A 20,453-nucleotide genomic window follows, 5' to 3' on the forward strand; every position below is an offset into this window, starting at 1 on the left:
TCCACTGTTGCCTTTTCCATCTCAGGTTTTTTTTTTTTGAAGTTCCATGCACAAGGCAAGTATACAGATATAGACGCAAACTCTTTCCCAAAGAGTTTACACTCCAACTAGGCAAGAGAAAGAAACCAATCTTTAATTATCTCTACTGTCCATAAACCAGTCTTGTATCATTCTCGAGGGATCAGGCACGGAAATGCTGACTTACACAAATCATTTGGATACTTTAAAGAATACACAAACTGCAGTATCTTCTCAAGTAAAAAGTCCGTTTTTACCCCCTTCAGGAAAGTTTTTAAAAACGCTGTTCCATGGGCGCCTGGGTGGCTCAGTCGGTTAAGTGTCTGCCTTCGGCTCAGGTCATGATCCCAGGGTCCTGCGCTCGAGCCCTCCATCGGGCTCCCTGCTCAGGGAGCCAGCTTCTCCCTCTCCCTCTGCCCCTCCCCCTGCTCATGTGCACGCTCTAATTTGAGAGAGAGAGAATGAGAGAAAGAGAGCCCATGAGAGGGCGGGGAGCATCAGAGGGAGAAGCAGACTCCCTGCCAAGCAGGGAGCCCAATGAGGGACTCGATCCCAAGACTCCAGGATCATGACCTGAGCCGAAGGCAGTCGCTTAACCAACTGAGCCACCCAGGCGCCCCTCTAATAAATAAAATCTTAAAAAAAAAAAAAGAAAAAAAAAATGCTGTTCCATCTGCCAAGAAAGCTCTGCTCCCTGTACCCCAATCCCTACCCTGGCAAACCATTACTTTCAACTCAGGCCTTTATTCCATCTTCTCTTTTCAATTTGAATTGTCAAATCATGCCTTCATACAAACCCCAGTATTCTCTTTCAGAAGCCTAATCACAGTATGAAATTGTATTTACTTTATGCGGACAAGAACCAGATCTGCTTTTTAGTACTGTAACTAGCTAGCACTGTCCAACACAAAGAAGTCATTCAATTAACTGTACGACTAACTAAACATTACTTATGTACATCACTGGGTTCCCTTAATATCAAAATATCTCAGAATTTTGCAGCCTGGGGGAGAGAGTACAAAAAGGAAATAACTAAATTACGTACAAAATTACCAACTTCAAATATTATATCTGCCTGAGAGTTCAAGACTATCAAACTGTTTTATTCCATAAAAAAAATTATCAGCCCCCTCAAAATAAATGAACAGATTTCTTAAAATTTGTCACAACTCCAAAGTGCTTCTTAAAATCCACTGCAAGAGTATATCATCTCTTCTTCCTTAAAGTGAATTAAGATATTTTTCACTGACAAGTCACAAACTTGGCAACATCTTGCACAGACTGGTGTGCTCTTCTTTAGCTATCTCACTTGTTTTTTGGGGGGTTTTGTTCATAATTTCCAAGCCAAAATGGAACATTAAGCATACTGCAAAAGGAATACTTCAGAAAAGTGATGGGAGCAGGCAAAAATCACAACAAATGAAATATAAAAACGATTTACACCTGTGACGGCTTGAAAACTACTTGTCTACTGGGACTGGACAGGTTTTTAAGGCTCCTAACAGAGAGTGCACTAATTTATACTAGATCCAATTCTCTGAAAACAGCACAATATTAGATCTAGAATCTAGAATTTATGGATGTATATCCCAAACACCAGAAAAAGTACCTTTGGACTCTTAATGTGAATAGAGATGATTTAAAGATACACTAATTTAACTAAAGTACTCTCAAACAAATTTAATTAGTAAAAAAGTATCTGTTTACTGTCAACAACGACATCAGGAGGAGTATGGTTGAATTGAGTCCCTCAGGCAGAATCCTCAGAAGTTAGTCCTCTTTACCATTCTTCTATGGTGAAAATTAGAAGCCTTTTTTTCTGGCTAAATAATGGATTCCTAGGCATTTTTATATCCACACCTGACCCCTGAACAACACAGGTATGAACTGCACAGATCCACTCATACACAGATTTTTTTCAATAAATACAGTATAGGACTGTAAATTATTTTCTTATGATTTTTCCCATACCTTACTCTAAGAATATGGTAGATAATACATACATAACATACAAAATATGCGTTACCTGTTTGTTATTGGTGAAGTGAATAGCAGGCTATTAGTAGATAACTTGTGGGGAAGTCAGGTTAGACACAGATTTGTGCAGGGGAGGGGGGTTTGCTTCTAACCCCTGTGGCTCAAAGGTCAACTGTGTATGAGAATAGCTAAAGGAGGAGACTGATAGCTGTCGTAAGTATTCACTCTTCCTACCCAATTAACTATGTAACTGATCCTCCTTAAGATAAGGTTCTAGCTGTTTTTAACATCTGGGGTTCTCAAGAAATGAGCTGATGACTTTAATATAAAATACATCTAGGGATTCATAACAACACTCCATTTGGTGAAGCATTCCTACTGTCAAAACTATCATTCGTTCCATACTATTAAATAGGATTTAGTATCACTGAAATACAACATTAGGTTAGCTTCTAGCTCTTCAGATTCTAGAAGATATCCCAGTAAGTTTGCCCTGTCCAGAATTAAGTATGCTTTTTTTCTTTAAAGTTTAGTTATAGCCTCTGGGAACCATTTCGTAAGAAAACATCACAATGCCAAAAATACGTTCATTCTGATCTATCGAAACTATTTATACGTTACTCGTCATTCCCTATTAACTGAGCCAAAATCTTTCACACGCATACATCTTTTGAAAGCCTACCACTTCCTAACACACACACACACACACACTCTCTCTCTGACCCAGTATTACATGTAACTTTCCTCTCCCAATTTCCAAATTCCGTCTTCCCTGCTCAACTGTGGCTTGCCAAGAAACATTCAATACTTAGTGAATCAAATGTCAAAATAATTATTTCTCCTAAAGATGAGTAAAATCTGCCCTTTACTGTCCTCAAGTCCATGACATTACCTGCATTTTAAATTAGTATGAAATCTTAAGTTACGATTTTATGTAATTCTGTCATCAATTATATCGTAGTTACAAGTGAACAATAATGATTATCACTAAACTAAAAAGATGTACTCAATGAAGCTTAAGATATAAACCAAAAACATGCCTTAAAGTCAAAGACAAGCTGGTTTAAATAACTGTCCAGCTGCTATTAAAAATTCTTTAACCTGAAGTTCTAATAATACTTATCAAAGAAACTAGAAAAAATTGACATGAAACTTGAAGAATGATTGGATGTTTTGATTCAGGAAATTTTTAAAGTTATGAATACCATAGCTATATAAGAAACTGTATCTTTGACCTATGTACACTGAAATATTTAGAGATGAAAGTATATAATGTCTAAGATGTGCTTCAAATTATATGGGACAGGGAAAGGTTGGGATATGGATGAAACAAGACTGACCATGGTTGAAGATGCATGATAAACACGTGGGAGTTCATTATACTATTGTACTTCTGCATACATTTGAAAATTTCTGTAATATATTATTTCCCCCATAAGACTGTATGTATTTCTGCCATCAATGACTCATTTCACTGCCCATGTAACATTTTGTTCCAAAATTGTGTTTTAAAAACCTCAGGGAGATGACATCGTGACAAAGAAATCATTTTTTTAAAAATGATTTAAATGTCACATATATACAGAATAAACAGAAGCAATAAAAAGGGAAGATTTTTCAAAAGAATTACCGTCAGGGAACATATCTCACAACTTACGCAGAATGTAAGTGTAAGATGAAAAAAATTAGGACAGTTAAAGAAAGTATTAGAAAGAAGCTCAACGTGGTAGTCAATCATGCACCACAGCTATAAATGAAAAGGTAAAGGACTTTGAGGAGACTCCAAGAGTATATTACACAACAAAAGATTCCTCCTTTTAGCTCATAACATATGTACAGTAATAGCTATATAATTAACATGAAAAGCCCTATCCCCCAAATAATTTCTATCCCATCCCACACATCATTCTTTCTAAAAATAATTTTTACTAAGATGTATCACTTTTCTATCACATTTAAATGCTAGAACATTTCACCTAAGACACAGCACCAAATAACTAAAATCTGACCTTTGAAGCTCATTGTCTACTGAACAGCTATATGTATTACTAGCAAGAAAGAGAATCCATCTTAAAAAGTCACTTACAAGTCTAAGAAGGTCTTCTCTGGACTATCTTAAATTTGGATGATTTGAGACTCTCCTAGCAAAGCCCTCTATCTAGTGGCAGAAAACTAGAAGTAGAGAAATAAAGTATGCATTTTTAAAGAGAGTACTTACTTAAGAATGGTTTTTGCACTACTGCAGTCTTCAAATCGAATGGAGTAACCAACTTCCTGGCCCAACATTACATCCATTTCATCAGCAACTCTCTGAGCCACACTCATTGCAGCCACTCTCCTGGGCTGGGTACAGGCAACTCCTCTCTTGGGTCCTGGTAATGATCGCATGTACTCCACACACCACTGTGGAATCTATCAAATAATTTCACATTTAAATTAATTCTAGTCTGCCTGCATATCAGGTATATTTAACATGTAGTATTTTATTGCATTCCAATTAATTTAAAACAAAAATCAATTAGGCACACCACAAAGTATTAAGACTCAAACTTAGAGCATATCATGAACTCTCCAAGCCAGGAGGGGTCATACAGTGATATGACTCCTGAGCAGGCTAGGCCCACTGAGGCTGTGCTGAATATGCTCTACAGCGTCAACTGTTCCATCCTTAAACATTTCTCTATACCCTGGAAAAAACCCAACTTATGAAAAATTCTACTTTATAATATATGTGAGTTTCCACAAATTTTCTCAGAAATTATTAAATTCTTATACAATTTGAATTACAAAATGCAGGTGAAAATAGAAATCACAACCCCTTGTGGTTACAGAGATATGACTTTTTAAGTAAATTCAAATTTGGTTTGTAAGCTAGCAGAATCTGACCCCTATTCTTCTGCCTTCGGGAGAGGTAAGGTATGCACAACAGAACACCTTAGGTGCCATCTTAAAAGTCAATTTCAGTAATTGTCAATCTCAAATTCAATGGCACCTAAAGATGCAAGAAAACATACCAACAAGCACAAGTTGGTTGGCTGCCATGACGACAACGCATTTCCTCCTTGTTCCATTATCAACAGAAGCTAATAGAACCTCTAATTTCATGGCTCTTCACTCACTTACCTGGGTAAGAACCATGGGAAAAATCTAAGTAATCACTACATTACATGGGAATCCACTGCATTAAAGTCATGATGGGTCTCCATCAAAGCGTCCAAAAGTCTGTCAAACTCAAATGCTAAAGAAAATGTGGGTGGCAGGGGTTTCAGTACCAGATTTGTACAAAGGCACTTTTAAGAACATTGGTTGCCATACCATCACTACATTTTAGTTAGGTTACTTCTGCAATTTGGGGATAACTGTCTTCACTTACAAATCTAAAAGGGGAGGGGTGACTATGTCACTTCTCTAAGAATGTAACAATGTGTATCTTTAAAGGACTTAAAATGAACAGAAATAACTACTACCCTAAAAGAGAAGGGTCTCTCTAGGTCTGTAAACCCACAAACCAAAGTTTAAGTGGTTTTCCAGCAAAGTTTTATATATTTATCTTCAACAAGTCTCTTACAAAGGCAAAATGTACTTTATAAGACCAAACAAAATGAAATTCAAAGAAACATTTACCATTCAGTTAAAGCTATTTAAAACTATTTTGGAATTCTCAAGGCAAGAATATTCAAAGTTTTTTAAGTTCACTCCAGCGAAATGGACAAATTACTCCCACTTTAAAAGCAAGATAAACATTTTTGGCTAATTCAGCAGTTTTTGAACTTTTGATCTCAGGACTTCTTAAACTCTTAAAATAACCAAGGATGCCACAAATAACTAATAGACTTACTATATGAGGAAATTAAAACCGAAAAACTTTCAGAATATTTATTAATTCCTAACAATAAAAACCCATTCTATGCTAACAAGAAGATTTTCTATGAAAAAATAATTACATCTTCCAAACAAAAAAAAAAGAAAAAGAAAAAATTAGCAGTAAGAGTACACTGTTTTACATTTTTGCATATCTCTAATGTCTAGCTTAATAGAAGACTGTTGGATTCTCTTATCGGCTTCAATTTTGAATGTGTTGCACAATTTTTGTTTTGTTGGAAGTATACAAAGAAAATCCCAGGACCTCTGAAAGAGTTTCAGGAACCTTCAAGGGTTCCCAGACAATATTTGGAAAACGGCGCAGTCAATGCATCTATTCACATTTCTAAGAACAGCATTAAGAAGGGAAGCAGGAACTGAAATATGCAGTGTACTAACCTATTCAAGCCAGGGATCATTCCTTCCTTTCAGCTTCTTCTCTTCCTCCATTTGAGGCTACCTCCCTAAAAACTGATCCTCAGCCCTCTAGTCTGACTGGTCTTACTTATTCTCCTGACTTCCACTATTACCTATAACACAGTGACAATCCTAACTATGTTTCCCATCCTAACCTAGTGGTCATTTCCACTTGAGGAATGAATATTTTATTGATACCCCAAATTCAACAAGTTCAAAACCAAAACCATTTCACACCTTCCTCCAATACTTATTAATCCCTCCCATGTCCCATCAGTAATATTAACATCCTAACTCCAATCTACTGTTTATTCTCCATTCTACTACCTTATATGCAGTCAAATTTTTGTTATGACTTCCTACGTAGTCTGTCATCAACATTCTCACTAGACAGAAGACATTTTTGTAAAAATCCCTATCAAAAAGCTCTGACGGCTCCCCGATCTACCGCCTGATACACTGAGGCACAGCCTGCTGTTCCAGTCTCACCTGCCCCATCTCCCTCTTCATACACCCTATATGCTGGCCGGAGCATACAAAGCTTTCTCTTCTCTGAACTTGGGCCTCCGTTCACCCTGAACTGGCTTTAGTTTCTTATATATGGATATAGTATGAATATACCAAGTTGCAATGCAAAATGACTTTTACTGTGAGTCTCAGTCAAAAGAGTCAAAACCTGAGATTTTGTTTGGAGGGTCTCATTTTCTGACAGGCACAAAAAGATAACCAAAAATGGCTTACTCTTAATGGTTTTGAGTCAAAAATTTTAATAGGAGCATGCCAAAAAAACATTTGGGTAAGAAATTCACTATTTAAGCTGTTCAGCTTCCCTCTGAACTCCCCAATTGCCCTGCAATCCTAAGTACACAAAAACAAACAACAAAAAACACCACAAATATTCATCCAAATAATCACAAACCTCTCATTTTGAATTGACTTGACCTTCTAAATTAACTGCTACTAAAGAAACTCGTCTCTGGAACAAGGTTAACCACGTGGGTAAGATCAAAGAATAGCGGAATGAAGTAACTATAACTTTGGCTATAAAACAAAGAGACAAGGCTTTAAATCCCGAACCCACCTAAATCTACTATGTAACCACAGGCAACCCACTAAACCTCTAAGATTCTTATGAATCTAAGGCTCATTTTGCTCATCTGTAAAATGGTGATTAACAACTTCCTTATAGTGTTCTTGAAACAAATACATACAAAGGACATAGCACCTAGCTTTATCCAATTGCTAATTAAATACTACGCAAAGCAGATAAACCAGTTGAAATAATTCTTTAAAATACTAAATCTTTAAAATAAGTTTAAAATTATATCTTTTCATACATTATTTAAATTTCCACACGGTGATAAAAATAAACCTAACAGTTTCAGTTCCTAACATCAACACTAAGTTTTTTTCACTTACAAAGAACAACCATATTCACTAATGCTCAGTCTTTAAAAGCCTTCTATTGTAGCCTTCAAAATATCTCCATGATATACCCAAATTGATAGGTTTGTGGCATATGTAACTTAAAAAAAATGGTAACTTGTATATGCAGTATGCTCAATTATAAACATGTATCACAGGAACATAAACATGGAAAACAAGCCAGGAAGAAACACAATATAATAATAATGACCTCTACATGGTAAGAGGAATTATTAAATTCATTTCGACACTTCCTGGATTTTCCAGATTTTCTACAATGGCCAGGGACTACTACTTTTGTAATCTCTTAGAAATTCTTAACTGGCGGTCAGGCTCAAACATACGAAAATATGGTTAACACCTCACTGGTAACAGGAAATGCAAATTAAAAATTACACCAAAATACCATTTTTCACATATCAGATTCATAAAAATTCAAATTCCGTAGTATACTCTATTGGATCTACTTGCTCATGAAAAACAACCATTAGAAGCAGCCTAGAGGTCTGTAAGATGGGCCCAGTAAACAATGGTTCATCCATTTTTGAAAAATATCCTAGATTTATTACTAACAAGACACTAGTGCTTACTGCGATGTGTCTCCGGGGCTGTTTAACTAGATGGATGTGGAGGTCACGGGCAAAGAGACTTTATTTAGCTCTTCCATTTTTTAAAAAAAGGATAATAGTCACATGGTTCAAAACAAAGAAACAAACAAGAATAACAAAAACAAAACTGCCCCAATGGTTCAAATCTCTACACTCAAGCAATGGAAAACAGAACTTGTACCTCCAAATTTGTACCACCCCAGAGTCAAAGTGGCCGGAAAGCATCATTCTGCCATACTTAAAGTTAACAAAACAGCACTGCTATTTTCCCCTAGACTCAGGAAAATAGGCACTCCCTACAAGATGCCCACTCCGTGTGTCACTAAAAAGTGCTAAGCGTCTAAGCAGCTATTCTTCGGGATGTTTCTACCAGAAAGACAAGGTGAAGGACTACTAGGATCAAATAAGCAACATTTAGTAAACATGAACATTAATACAGTAGGTACCATGGTATACAATAATAACTCACCTGTGTTGTTTTACCAGACCCAGTCTCACCAACCAGTACAAAGGACTGATGTCTAACCAGAATATCTGTAAACCTATCCTTGTATTCCCAAACAGGGAGCTGAAGCCGTTTCTTTAGAATATCATAGTATCGAGGAGTATGGGGTAGGTTGGTAAATGGATTAATGCACTGTGGAAGTGATGTGTGTCCTGCATGTCCGGTGTGTGTTGAATGAGCAGAATGTGTCGAATGTGTTGAATGTGCAGAGTGGGTTGAGTGAGCTGAATGGGAAGCTTTTAAAGGTGGTAATCCAGCACTGATAAGCATAGCATTAGTCGAAGCTCGCAATTCCTTCTCCTTTTCTTTCTCCCTCTCCCGCTCTCTATCTCCTCTATCACGTTCTCGGTCTCGATCTTTAGACCGATCTTCACGATCCCGGTCACGATCTCGATCCTTCCTAAAAATAAAAATTTAGAATTCAGATTCTGAATTTTACACAAAATGTTCTTGGCAGTGTTATAGTCACAAAGAATGAAACGTCCAACAGCCAATGAATAAACCAATGAAAAACTCAATAATGAAAAAGACCTTATAATCAAGAATTCTCCATGCCTCACCCATGAACATCTTTCCCTCTTTGATGAGACCTCAAATTCTGTTAAGGGGCAGTCTCTTTCCACACCTTTAACCACCAGCTGAGAGAACACAAGTCTGAGAACTCAGACTAGACTGAGTAAAGTAAAATCCCTTCCTACTTAGACAGAAGTTAAAGACTGAGGGCAAGGTGGGGAAAAGGTAGGAGTAAATAAAGCAAAAAGAGGATGCCATCACAATTTTCCCCAGACTCTCTTTTTAGTCACATGAAAAGGTATGTTCAAAATTCAAAACTGCTTCTGGACACGAAGACAATTCTATTTCACTAACGATAATATAAGCACGAATTAAAAGACTGTAGGTGAGTTTGCTTTCAAGTTACACTTTACAGCACTTTCCCAATTTTGTTTAATAAGCATATATTTGTCCTATTGAAAAACTAAAATTAAAAACATTTTCATTCTTTTGTTTTCATCTGCACAATATCCTTAAGAGCAACTGCAAAACTTTGTAAACCTATGTATACTTTGGACATCCATCAAGTGAAACATAACCATTAAAAACAAGCTCCACTGAACAACAGTAAGTTGTTTTAGAATGTTAAAATAATGCAGATGGCCACTATATTAAATCTAGGTCAACTTTAAGTACTCAATTTTAGTATCTACTTCCAGTTACCAGACATGATTCCCAAAACAATAGTAATTTTTAAATAATCTCTGCTTATTTATTCTACTAATCCAGTTTACTTCAGACCAAATCCTATAGCAAACTTGCCACAAGGTATCTGGACCCAGACTTGAAATAGTGAGGCAACATAGAGCTGTAAGACAAGCCACTAAACATGTCATTATTCCTTATCCATAAGACTCAAAAGACATACAAATTTCCCATGTACCAATTATCAGTAGCAAGTAGGAAAGACCATTCATTCTCTATAATAGCACATCAGCAGGACAAAAGAAAACCCTTGGTAGAATACAGCTAAAATTCTAGAGCCAGCAGGAGTTAGGATGTTTCCAATTACAGAAATGGTAAGCAGACCAATTGCATTTTATTTTGTCCTTCCTAAAATATAATTGTATTCCATAGGAATTTAAAGAAAAGCTTTATCATGTGTATAAACACATACACACACCTTTCATATATATACTTTCATATAACAACATACATACTTTTCGTATAAATATAAAATACATATATGAAAAGTGATCCTCCTTTCTCCAATCCCACTGTTCACCTTCTACAGAATCACAGGACATACAAGCTAGGATTGAAGCCTTTCATCCTATCTCGCACAAGAAAGTCAAAGGGAAAAAAAACCCAAAGGATAACCTAATAAACATAAAAAAATCAAGTCTCAGAACTCACAGCTTCCTGGCCTATCTTTGAAATATGCCATCAACCATCTTTTCTTTGCTTTTCTCATTCTGCCTCTGGTCTAAGGTGCTCATTAATTATTTATATTGCCCCAAAAATGAATGAGAAAGTTTCTAACAGGGTATACGGAAATGTGCCCAGCAAAGTGAGAAGCATTGTAGCCATGAATGGTTCAAAGACCATGCATCTTAAAGGTCACAGAACATAAAAGAACCCTTAAAGAACATCTGGTCTAAATGCAAAGGATTCATGTTTCTAGTACTCTAGGAGTGGGGTGGGACAGAAGACCATTATATGATCACCAAGAGACAACAGGACAAAAATAGAAGTTTAATGAACTTCTATACTCCTAGCACCAGGCACTTAACATATATGAACCTAACCTTTCCAGAGTTATAAAATATGGGGGATGGAGAGTGATCGACAAAGTAAATCGTAACACCTTGCTTTGTTACAGTAATATCTATACAAAGATGTTTTTCAAGGGCCTACTTCACCAGAAACTTCATTACCAAAAACAACTACAGCATAGGGAGCATAAAATACATTCTAAGGACACAAAAATTTAACTGCCGACCAAAAAAATGGGGGCAAAAAGAGTAAAAAAGGAGCACTGAGATCACAGCGGGGTGTAAGCCTCAATTTACTATCTGCAAAGAGACAAGTATTAATAAAATAGTCTGAGATTAAAATAAGGCAACAGGAAGGATGCAGAAAGCAAATCCAATCATCCTGAAATGTTGCCCAAGATTCAAACTATCTACTTTCAATAGGGGAGGGAGGATAAAAAACAGCTGAGAGATCTCTCAAACTCATTACTTCATAAATAATGTGTAGACTACCATGTATATGTTTTCTTTTCTTTTCTTTTCTTTTAGTTTATTTAAGAGAGAGACAGACAGAGGGACAAGCAGACTCTGGCTGAGCGCAGACCCCGACTCGGGACTGGATCCCACAACGCTGACATCATCACCTGAGCCAAAAATCAAGACTCAGGGGCTTAACCCACTGAACCACCCCGGCAACCCCGCCTGTTTTCTGTTTTTAAACAGGCACTTTCATTAGACAGGAGTTTTACTGTTAAAAAAACTGAGTAAAAAGCAGTGCTTTATTGATCACAGCGCCACAATCCTGGCAGGTAGACACAATTATGACACAGTTGTTAAGCACATGTTTCTTAACTGTCTCAGCTCAATCCTGGCTCAGCACTTAAGCTAACTATATGACCACAGTTATTTCTTTCCTCGTCTATAAAATGTGGCTCTTCATAGATCTTGTGCAGTATTTCAAGAATTAAATGAGTTAATACATGTTATGTGCTTAAAGTTGTGCCTGGAACAGTGTAAATGCCTGATAAATATTGCTTATCACTGAAGGGTTTTTTTGTTTGTTTGTTTAATTTATAATACCATGTTAAAATTCTACATGGAATAACAGGTACTACAGTACTGCTAATGAAGATGTAAAAACTGGTTATCAAAATCAGAATATTTTAAATACGCCTTGCTTTTTATTTGGCAATCTCACTTCAGGAACTTCAAAGGATATAAGTATGCAAATATGTATACATGAGGATGTTCTCCATCCCTTTCACTTGTAAAACAATAAAGACTGGGAAACTACCTAAACACCAAAGAACAGGAAAGTGGGTAGATAAGTTATGATACCCCTTTTGAGTGGAATATTATACAGCCAATGAAAAGGATAATGCATATCTATTCTAGTTTATGATACATTTCTTAGTAAATGAAAATCAAAACACAAAACAACCCATATTGAAACATCTCACTGATACTAAACATTATAGTTTATATTTGTGAATAAACATGCAAAGACTAAAAACAATGTTCATCAAGTGGTTAAAGATGAGAATGAAGATTTCAGGGAAATTTTTTGCTTTTCTTTATTTTTTTCTGTATGGACATTTCTTGTCTTCCCTAGGGCAAGTTACTTAACCTCACCTATATCATAGGACTGCAGTGAAAATGTGGTTATACATATCTAGCACCCAGAATAGTTTTGGGAGCACAGTCTGTATTCTACATATGCTGTATTTGTTTCACTTTTCCACACTTGAGGAGAAAAGCTCTTATTAGGAAGTAATCTCCAAAACAAACATCAAAATGGAAAGTGTCCTTATGTTCGCAAAGTTTTTTCCATACTTCAGTTGGCTTGTTAATAATTTTATAAAGCAAATTTTGTGGTATGATGAAAAAAGTAATAAGGTCAGTATGTAACAGAAACCTTCAACTTCTCTACCTGACCTCCAAATAAAAATACAGCAAGAATAAGTAACGCCATATACAGTTTGGGAACCTGAATCTAAATGAAATCTCCCACCAAATTACCTTCCTTCTCAGTAATGGAGTTCATTGGACTGGCAAGCTCCTCTCCCTTAGATAAAACCACTTGTTAATAACTATCAGAGCTTAAAAACAAACAAAAAAACCCCAACTTCAAGATTGCATGGCAGTCAACAAAAGTGACTTTCGAAATTATCGAACAGAGGAGGGAAAAAAAACCCAAACACTATTAACAATTGTAACCCACTGCTAAAGAATTAGTTGTATGAGAAGTGATACAGGAATGTGTATACAAACCTCTCCAGAATTATCTCAGAACTTGGGCTCTATTCCAAAGATGAACTCTCCTTTACCAACAGGTAGGTATCATATAATACCAAGAGAATCATAAGGTCACCATCATAGACCTAAAAAAATCCCCATTTTCCTAAGGCTATCTGTTTTGCAAGAGAAAGGGAGCAACCCCATATATATGTCTGTCATGGGGCCACTAATCCCAAAGCATTTAATGGTGCACATACATACAAATATGAATAAATGAATTCATTGCATCCTAGTGTCTTTTGTTCAATTTGACTCTTGCGAGACATCAGTTGCATCTTAGCCAGATGACATGCCAATTTATTTTTACCTCACAGGAACCAAGAACCAAGTGTTCCCTACTTTACCAACCCATTACAAATGTCATTAAAATAGGCTGCATTGACTTAACTACAGCCATATTCTGCGTTGTAATGGAAAAAAGCAAGAGACTAAGAGTGAGAATGAAAGATCAAGGTTCTAGATCCAGCTGTAAACTGTGTAAGGTTGCACAAGCCACCTTAACAACTCTGCATCTCCATTTGTTATCCCTTCAGTGGAGCTGATGATAGATACTCTTCAAAGTAACTTCCAGCTCTAAGGAGTCTTTCACTGAAAGTGCTAAAGTTTTGCTGGGGGCGGGGTGGAGAATATCCTAAAGAGAAAGAAAACTAATGTCTAACATTGTAAACTGAAAATCCTACAAGATTAAAATGTTACATATTCTGCTTTCCACATTCAATACACCCTACCCGGGCTCATACTCCACAGACACTAAACAGATACCTGGAAACCAAGAGAAATGAAGGACTTTGGGCAAACAAAAACCCACAGAACTTACATAGATAACTTGACACAGTGATTCCTTCCATTCCTTATACACACAAAATAAAATTATGAAAAGTATTTGGATATGCATACTTCTGTTTTCTAGCCTGAATTACCCAAATAAATCTCTGAACTTCAGGAATGAAAACACACAATACACAAGAAGTGATTTTGATGAAATTGCTAAATCAACTGTTAAATTCCTCTGTAGCTTTCAGGAAATGCTAAGGGAAAGCAATCTGAAACACCACGAGTCTATTTCAACTCCCAAACAACCTCCCCACGGGCGACATTTTGCCAAAAATACTAAAAACATTTTTGAAAAGTGTCTGCGTGTTTCCAAAACTACTTATGAAAGAGGGGAGATATAAAACAAGAACTTCTGGGGGTAAAAAAAAATGCCTTCCAATTCCCATCCCAGGACTGCCCAATAACCACTATTTTAGCCAAAGCAGGAAATAAAGGAGATGGCGGGAGCGTAGGCAGAGAGCGGAAGTTTGCCTAGTATCTACTTTGAAGTGTTTGAATGGACTGAGGCACAAGCTCTCCCGCCAAACTACAAATGCAGCGGCTCCAAACTACCAGCCCTCCAGCCCATCAGGTATACTCCACGTTTTCCTTTCTCCCGGCAGGCCCTCTACTTTACTCTCCCTTCCCCCGAGAACTCGTCTGCACGCCTCACTCAACTCCCGCCACCCCCATCCCAACCTACACAGAAATCCACGCGCTTTCCTCACTTTCTGCCCTCCGCCTTTCTCCTTGCGGGGCACCCAGCCGTCCCCCAAGGCCCTCTCCGCGGTCGCTCTGCCTGAAGACTACCTGGTGCCCTTGGAAGCGAATACTCCCGCCGCGCCCTCCCCCACCTTCTCCCCCCGGCTCCAGACCTCACCGGAGAACCCAGGCCACGAGGTCCGCGGCTCCCTCCCGCCTGCTCCCCTCGAAGTGACTCCGGCTTGGCTCGGCTCGGAGGCGCCCTCGTGGCCACGCAGGCCTCTCCACCCTCCCGATTGGGCCGGGCGGCGGCCGCGCCACACATCTCCCCGCGCCCTTGCCCAGCCAAACACCGGGAGTGGCGCCGCTTTCCCCGACCCGCCACTGGTGAGCGGAGCCCACAGGGAAACAAAGGGTCGGGCTCCAGGGCCGACGTGGCTAGGCCGATCCTGGCCCGCTCTCCTCCAGGACCCCAACAAAGCCCGAGCCGCTGCCTCGCGCCCCCGGCCTGGCTTACCCATCGGTCCCCGCACGCTTCTTGCCGGAGGGGTAATCCTCCCCCAAGTCCAACCGGTGCCGCTTGGACATCTTCGGACTCTGCGAGCGGGCGGTTATGAAGGAAGAAGAAAAAAAAGAAGCCGGCGGCTGTATCGGTACAGTCGAGGGTAGCTACTTAACTCTGGAGGACCCCCACCCCTCCCGCTACAACAGCCTACACCGTGCGGCCGGAACCAGGAGCTAAAATGGCGGCGGCGACGAGGGCTGGGCCTGCGAGCGCGCTTCCGCAGCGTGCTGTGCGTGCCGTGCGTGCATGCGTGCGTGGAGCGCGCGCACGCACTGGAGGCGGGAACTCCAGCCCCGCCCGCCCGCCACCTCGTTGGCCCGCCCTCCTTCCGTTTCACCGCCCTTGTCCCTCCTACATGCTCTCTGTGCTTTCTGTGTGGGTACTCCGAGGGGTAATCCCCTATGGCCTGCCTGGGTGCTCCGAGGGGTAATCCCCTATGGCCTGCCTGCCCCTTTGACTAAAAAAAAAAAAGAAAGAAAAGAAACTTGAGAGAGAAGAAAGTCTATCCATCTTTATTATCCTGGCTTTAGGGGAATCTGACACCATGAGAGGTTGAGAAACTACTTAAGATCATACAGCTAGCTGATAAGGGGCGGAGTCAGAATTGGAATCCAGTATTTTGTAACTCCCAATCTTGAACTTGCAGCCACTGACCAGACCCTTTCAATTATGTTAAGGAAACTGAGGTGAGAAAATATCAAGACTTGCCATGATCCATTTTGCCCTTTTTTTTAACCCAGCAGAGGCAACATGTTCTGTAGATGTTTTTTACTGGAACAGAGAAAATTGACAGTAAGGGCATAATTTGCTTTTTTTTTTTTTTTCCCCTCTATGAGCCTGTTATGTGATTCCACAGTATTAACCCTACTTCTGTCCTCAATCTTACAGTAACGCTGCAAGGTAGGTGTTATTCTATAAATGTGGACACTAAGGCTGAGGAAGATAAGTCACATAGTCGTAATAGCTGTCCCTAAAGCCATAGCAAATTGTTGGGGTGAAATGACTCTTACGACTTTTGTGGATCTCTGCCGCCAGGGCATTATCAGTTTCCCAGCTTGAGGGCTACTATTAAGTACTTTAAAATTTTGGAGAAATAGTGAGGGAAAAGGTTAGAATTGTACCTGCAGAAGTGCCTCGCTCATGCCTGGGTGGCTCAATGGGTTAATTGTCTGCCTTCGGTTCAGGTCTTTATCTCAGGGTCCTGGGATCGAGCCCCACATCAGGCTCCCTGCTCAGTGAGGAGTCAGCTTCTCCCTCTCCCTCTCCCCCTCCCCCTGCTCATGCTCTCTCTCTCTTGCTCTCTCTCTCTCAAATAAAATAAATAAAATCTTAAAAAAAAAAAAAGTGCCTCACCCTAAGAAGCACCAGCCTGTCATAAATGTGCAAGGAGACTTGGTAAAGGAGGAACTGAAATCAAGATGATGATGCTTCTGCCTTGGGCCTAGGATATATCTAAAAACTATACTGTAATCATGTTGTAATCTGAATGAAGAAAAGCCATACTTACCAAAAGACAGTGGCCTTTCTGGAATCTATAATAAGGAGAACAAAGGGCCAGAATCTGCCAGGATGTTCACAGCGCTGGGGAGGGGCAGAGTTCTGTGCCTAGATGATCCACCATAGAATAGAGAAGAGCCACCCACCAGATCCCTATAGCTTCCTGGAAATGCCAGAGAATATTTCCTTTACACCATCTCTTTTTCCGCTAGACAACCCTCTGATCTATTATTTGCTTATGGCATGAATTTATTCACCTAGAGGGAATATCTTATGCAGCTAACCAGCTCCAGCTGTCCAGCCAGAGATGTCTTCCAACCTAAATTAATAAATAAAGAACTTACGGATACCAGACACTGTTTCTTATACATTTCAACCTATGTGACCCTTACAACAGCTTTCAGCTAGGTGCTATGAGTTAGACTCCTTCACAGGTGAGGAAACTGATGTACAAACAGGGCAAGTACTGTGGTCAAGATGACCCTTCTGGGATTCCCAGATAGTATTTGTGCTTAAGTACCATGCTCTGCTGCTGCAGCTGATAAATAGTATTCTTATTCCACCTTGTTCTCCTAGGGTTTGGTTACTGAGGATAAGTTCTACCAGTCTGGCAAACTCAATGTGGACTGATAAACTGAAGTTTGTCCACTGTGCAAGGGGAGGACTCATTTACGGAGCTCTCCATGGACAAGTTAGGATTTGGAAGGTTTGCACCCAGCCTGATTACAGAGCCACACTATTAACCACTATACTTTATCACTATTATTCTTAATTACTTCATTTACATATTCACTCAATGAGTATTTATTAAACCTACATGTCAGGCATTGAGTTTAGTTCTGGGGATACGGGAGAGAACAAAATAGCCACAGTTCCTGCCTTCACACTTACCAGAGGAAGAGAGGCGTTAAACAGCTAAATACAAAAAAAGCTATGTGGTTTGTTACAGCTGATAAGTGCTAAAAGGGCCAGACCCTTTTAGTAAATGGCAAAGACAATCCTATTACTTGGCAAATTCCAAGGGTTTAGAAGTTACCTCTCAGGAACCAGGAACAGTATTATATAACAGTGTCACAGCCCGTTTTTTTCACTCTGTCTGATCCTACTGTCCTTTCTTCCCTTCCACTGGTGTTGATCCTAAGTGTACCTCCTTAATAAACTTCCTGAACACTCATCTTTGCTTCAGTTTACTTTTCATGGAACCCAACTTAGAAGATTTGGTGCTAGGAATGGTCCAAGAGAGCAGACACTCTGATTGCATTTGGGGGTTGGCCATTGGTCACAGGGCCACAGTGAGTCACTGGTGATGGGTAAAACACAACAACCACAAGAAAGCAAGGCAACTGTTAAAAGTTTCACCTGTGGTGTAACAGGAAAGAGCATGTGGTGTATAATGAAAGAACAGGCATTGCTGTCCAAGGACAGGGGAAATAGTATCCGTAAGCACATAGGATTACATGGCTACTGCCAAATGGAATGGATGCTGGGAAGAGGTAACAATGATTAGGGTGGTAGTTCTGCAATTCAAAATGAAGTGTGAAAGCCAGAAGACCTTCTGGGAGCACGTAAAGAGGTTCTCATCTCCTGCAGTGGGAAGACAGAGAAAACTGAGGACCAGTCCCAGGACTTAAACGTAACAGTACGAAAGCCAAGTGGAAACTTGCAAAAACTAAAGTCTCCACTTAGGCAGGGGTGATATGTCAAGGTCAAGGCCCTCGTTGGGAAAGAGCAGAACTGTGACACATGGGATGGGGACATTTAGGTTCATTCAATCTTGAATCCCTAAATTCCCTTCACCCTGCTGAGCCTGCCCAAATGCCCCACTCCTCCCCATTCTCCTTGCTTGTGAATTAATGAAAAGCCTCCTCTCTATGGGATAATAATGCACTTATCTCAGGATACACCTACACTTCCCCTGCTGATTACCAGGTAATAATTAAACTGAAGCCACAACATATAATATTCCAGGGACATTCTAGGGCCAATAATATTGGAAGGTGACCCTACCGCAAAGAAGCTGTAGAACGTAGCTCACAGGTACCACAGAAACCAGGAGAGTATACATGGCAACCACTACATTTAAGTGTAATTGACATGTTAAGAGAGGAGATAAGATGGAATCATATAAAATACTCAGTGAAAACCAGAGAAGGCAGACCAAAGAAGAGGTGAAGAAAAGAAATAAAGAAAGACTATAATGAATAGAAAACAGTTACAAAATCAACCTAGGGAAACAAGAAAAATGACTTAAAAAATGGGCAAAGGATTTGAATAGAAATTTCTCCAAAGAAAATACACAAATGACCTATAAGCACGTGTAAAGATGCTCAACATCACTAATCATCAGGGAAATGTGAATTAAAACCCCAACGAGGAGCCACTTTTACACCCATTAGGATGGCTATTATAATAAACAAAACAAGTGTTGGCAAGGATGTAGAGAAATTGGAACCCCGGTGCATTGCTGTTGGGAATGTAAAATGGGGTAGCCACCATGGAAAACAATATGGTGATTCCCAAAAAAATTAAACATAGAATTAACATAGGATTCAGCAATTCCACTTCTGGATATGTACCCAAAAGAACTGAAAGCAGGACTCAAATGGACATTTGTACACTAATGTTCATAGCAGCATTATTCACAGTAGCCAAAACGTGGAAACAACTCAAATGTCCATTAATGGATGAATGGATAAAGAAAACGTGGTATATACATACAATGGAATATTATTTAACTTTAATAAGAAATGAAAACCTGACACGTGTACAACATAGATGAACCTTGAAGGCATTATGCTTAGTGAAATAAGCCAGACACAAAAGGACATGTATTATATCATTCCACGCATATGAGGTACCTACAGTTGTCACATTCATAAAGACAGGAAGTAGAATGGTGGTCGTTGCCAAGGGTGGGAAAAGGTAGAAATGGGGATTTCTTGTTTAATGGGTAACAGGGTTTCCGTTTGAAACATGAAAAAGTTCTAGAAATGAGTACATGCACATCAATGTGAATATACTTAATACCACTGAATTATATACTTACAAATGGTTAAAATGGTAACCATTATGTTGAATATATTTTACCACATTAAAAAGAAATGAGAGAAAGAAGGTAAAAATGGTTGCCTCCCTTAAAGGTCTAAAAGATGGATGGGTGGTAGTCCATGTCATACCTCCATTTAATTTACAGGTCAGGCCTCTGCAAAATCCAGACGGATTCTGGAGAATGGCAATTGACTATCACGAACCTAGCTCAATAGCATCCCCAAATGTAACTGCTATGTCAGGTGTGTCATCTTTGCTAGAGCAGATGGACTCAGGTATGCGGTATGTGGCAATGATCTGGCAAATTGACTTTTTCTATCCCTATCAAAAAAAAAAAAAAATCAGAAACTATTCACCTTCCTTTGGAGCATGCAACAGTATCCATTTACAGATTTGCTCCAGTGCTATGTTAAAACTCTGCTGTCCTCTGTCATAACATAGTCTAAAGAGACATGAACCAGCTGGACCTCCCA

The 20,453-nt window shown here is 39.2% G+C and overlaps 1 protein-coding gene across 1 annotated transcript in view; it reads right to left on the reverse strand.

Moving 5' to 3' along the window:
• DHX15 (DEAH-box helicase 15) overlaps positions 1 to 15,636 on the reverse strand; it is a 57,100-nt gene extending 41,464 nt beyond the window's left edge. Inside the window, exons 1-3 of the mRNA XM_032400107.1 lie at positions 15,388 to 15,636; positions 8,776 to 9,211; positions 4,214 to 4,407 (exon numbers count right to left, since the gene is read on the reverse strand). Coding sequence (XP_032255998.1) covers positions 4,214 to 4,407; positions 8,776 to 9,211; positions 15,388 to 15,458 — 701 coding nt within the window. The 5' untranslated portion in view covers positions 15,459 to 15,636. The remainder of the gene's footprint in view (positions 1 to 4,213; positions 4,408 to 8,775; positions 9,212 to 15,387) is intronic.
• Positions 15,637 to 20,453: the final 4,817 nt, after the last annotated feature.

This window comes from Phoca vitulina, unplaced genomic scaffold (genome assembly GCF_004348235.1).
Source record: "Phoca vitulina isolate PV1807 unplaced genomic scaffold, GSC_HSeal_1.0 scaffold3, whole genome shotgun sequence".
NCBI classification, from domain to species: Eukaryota; Metazoa; Chordata; class Mammalia; order Carnivora; family Phocidae; genus Phoca; species Phoca vitulina.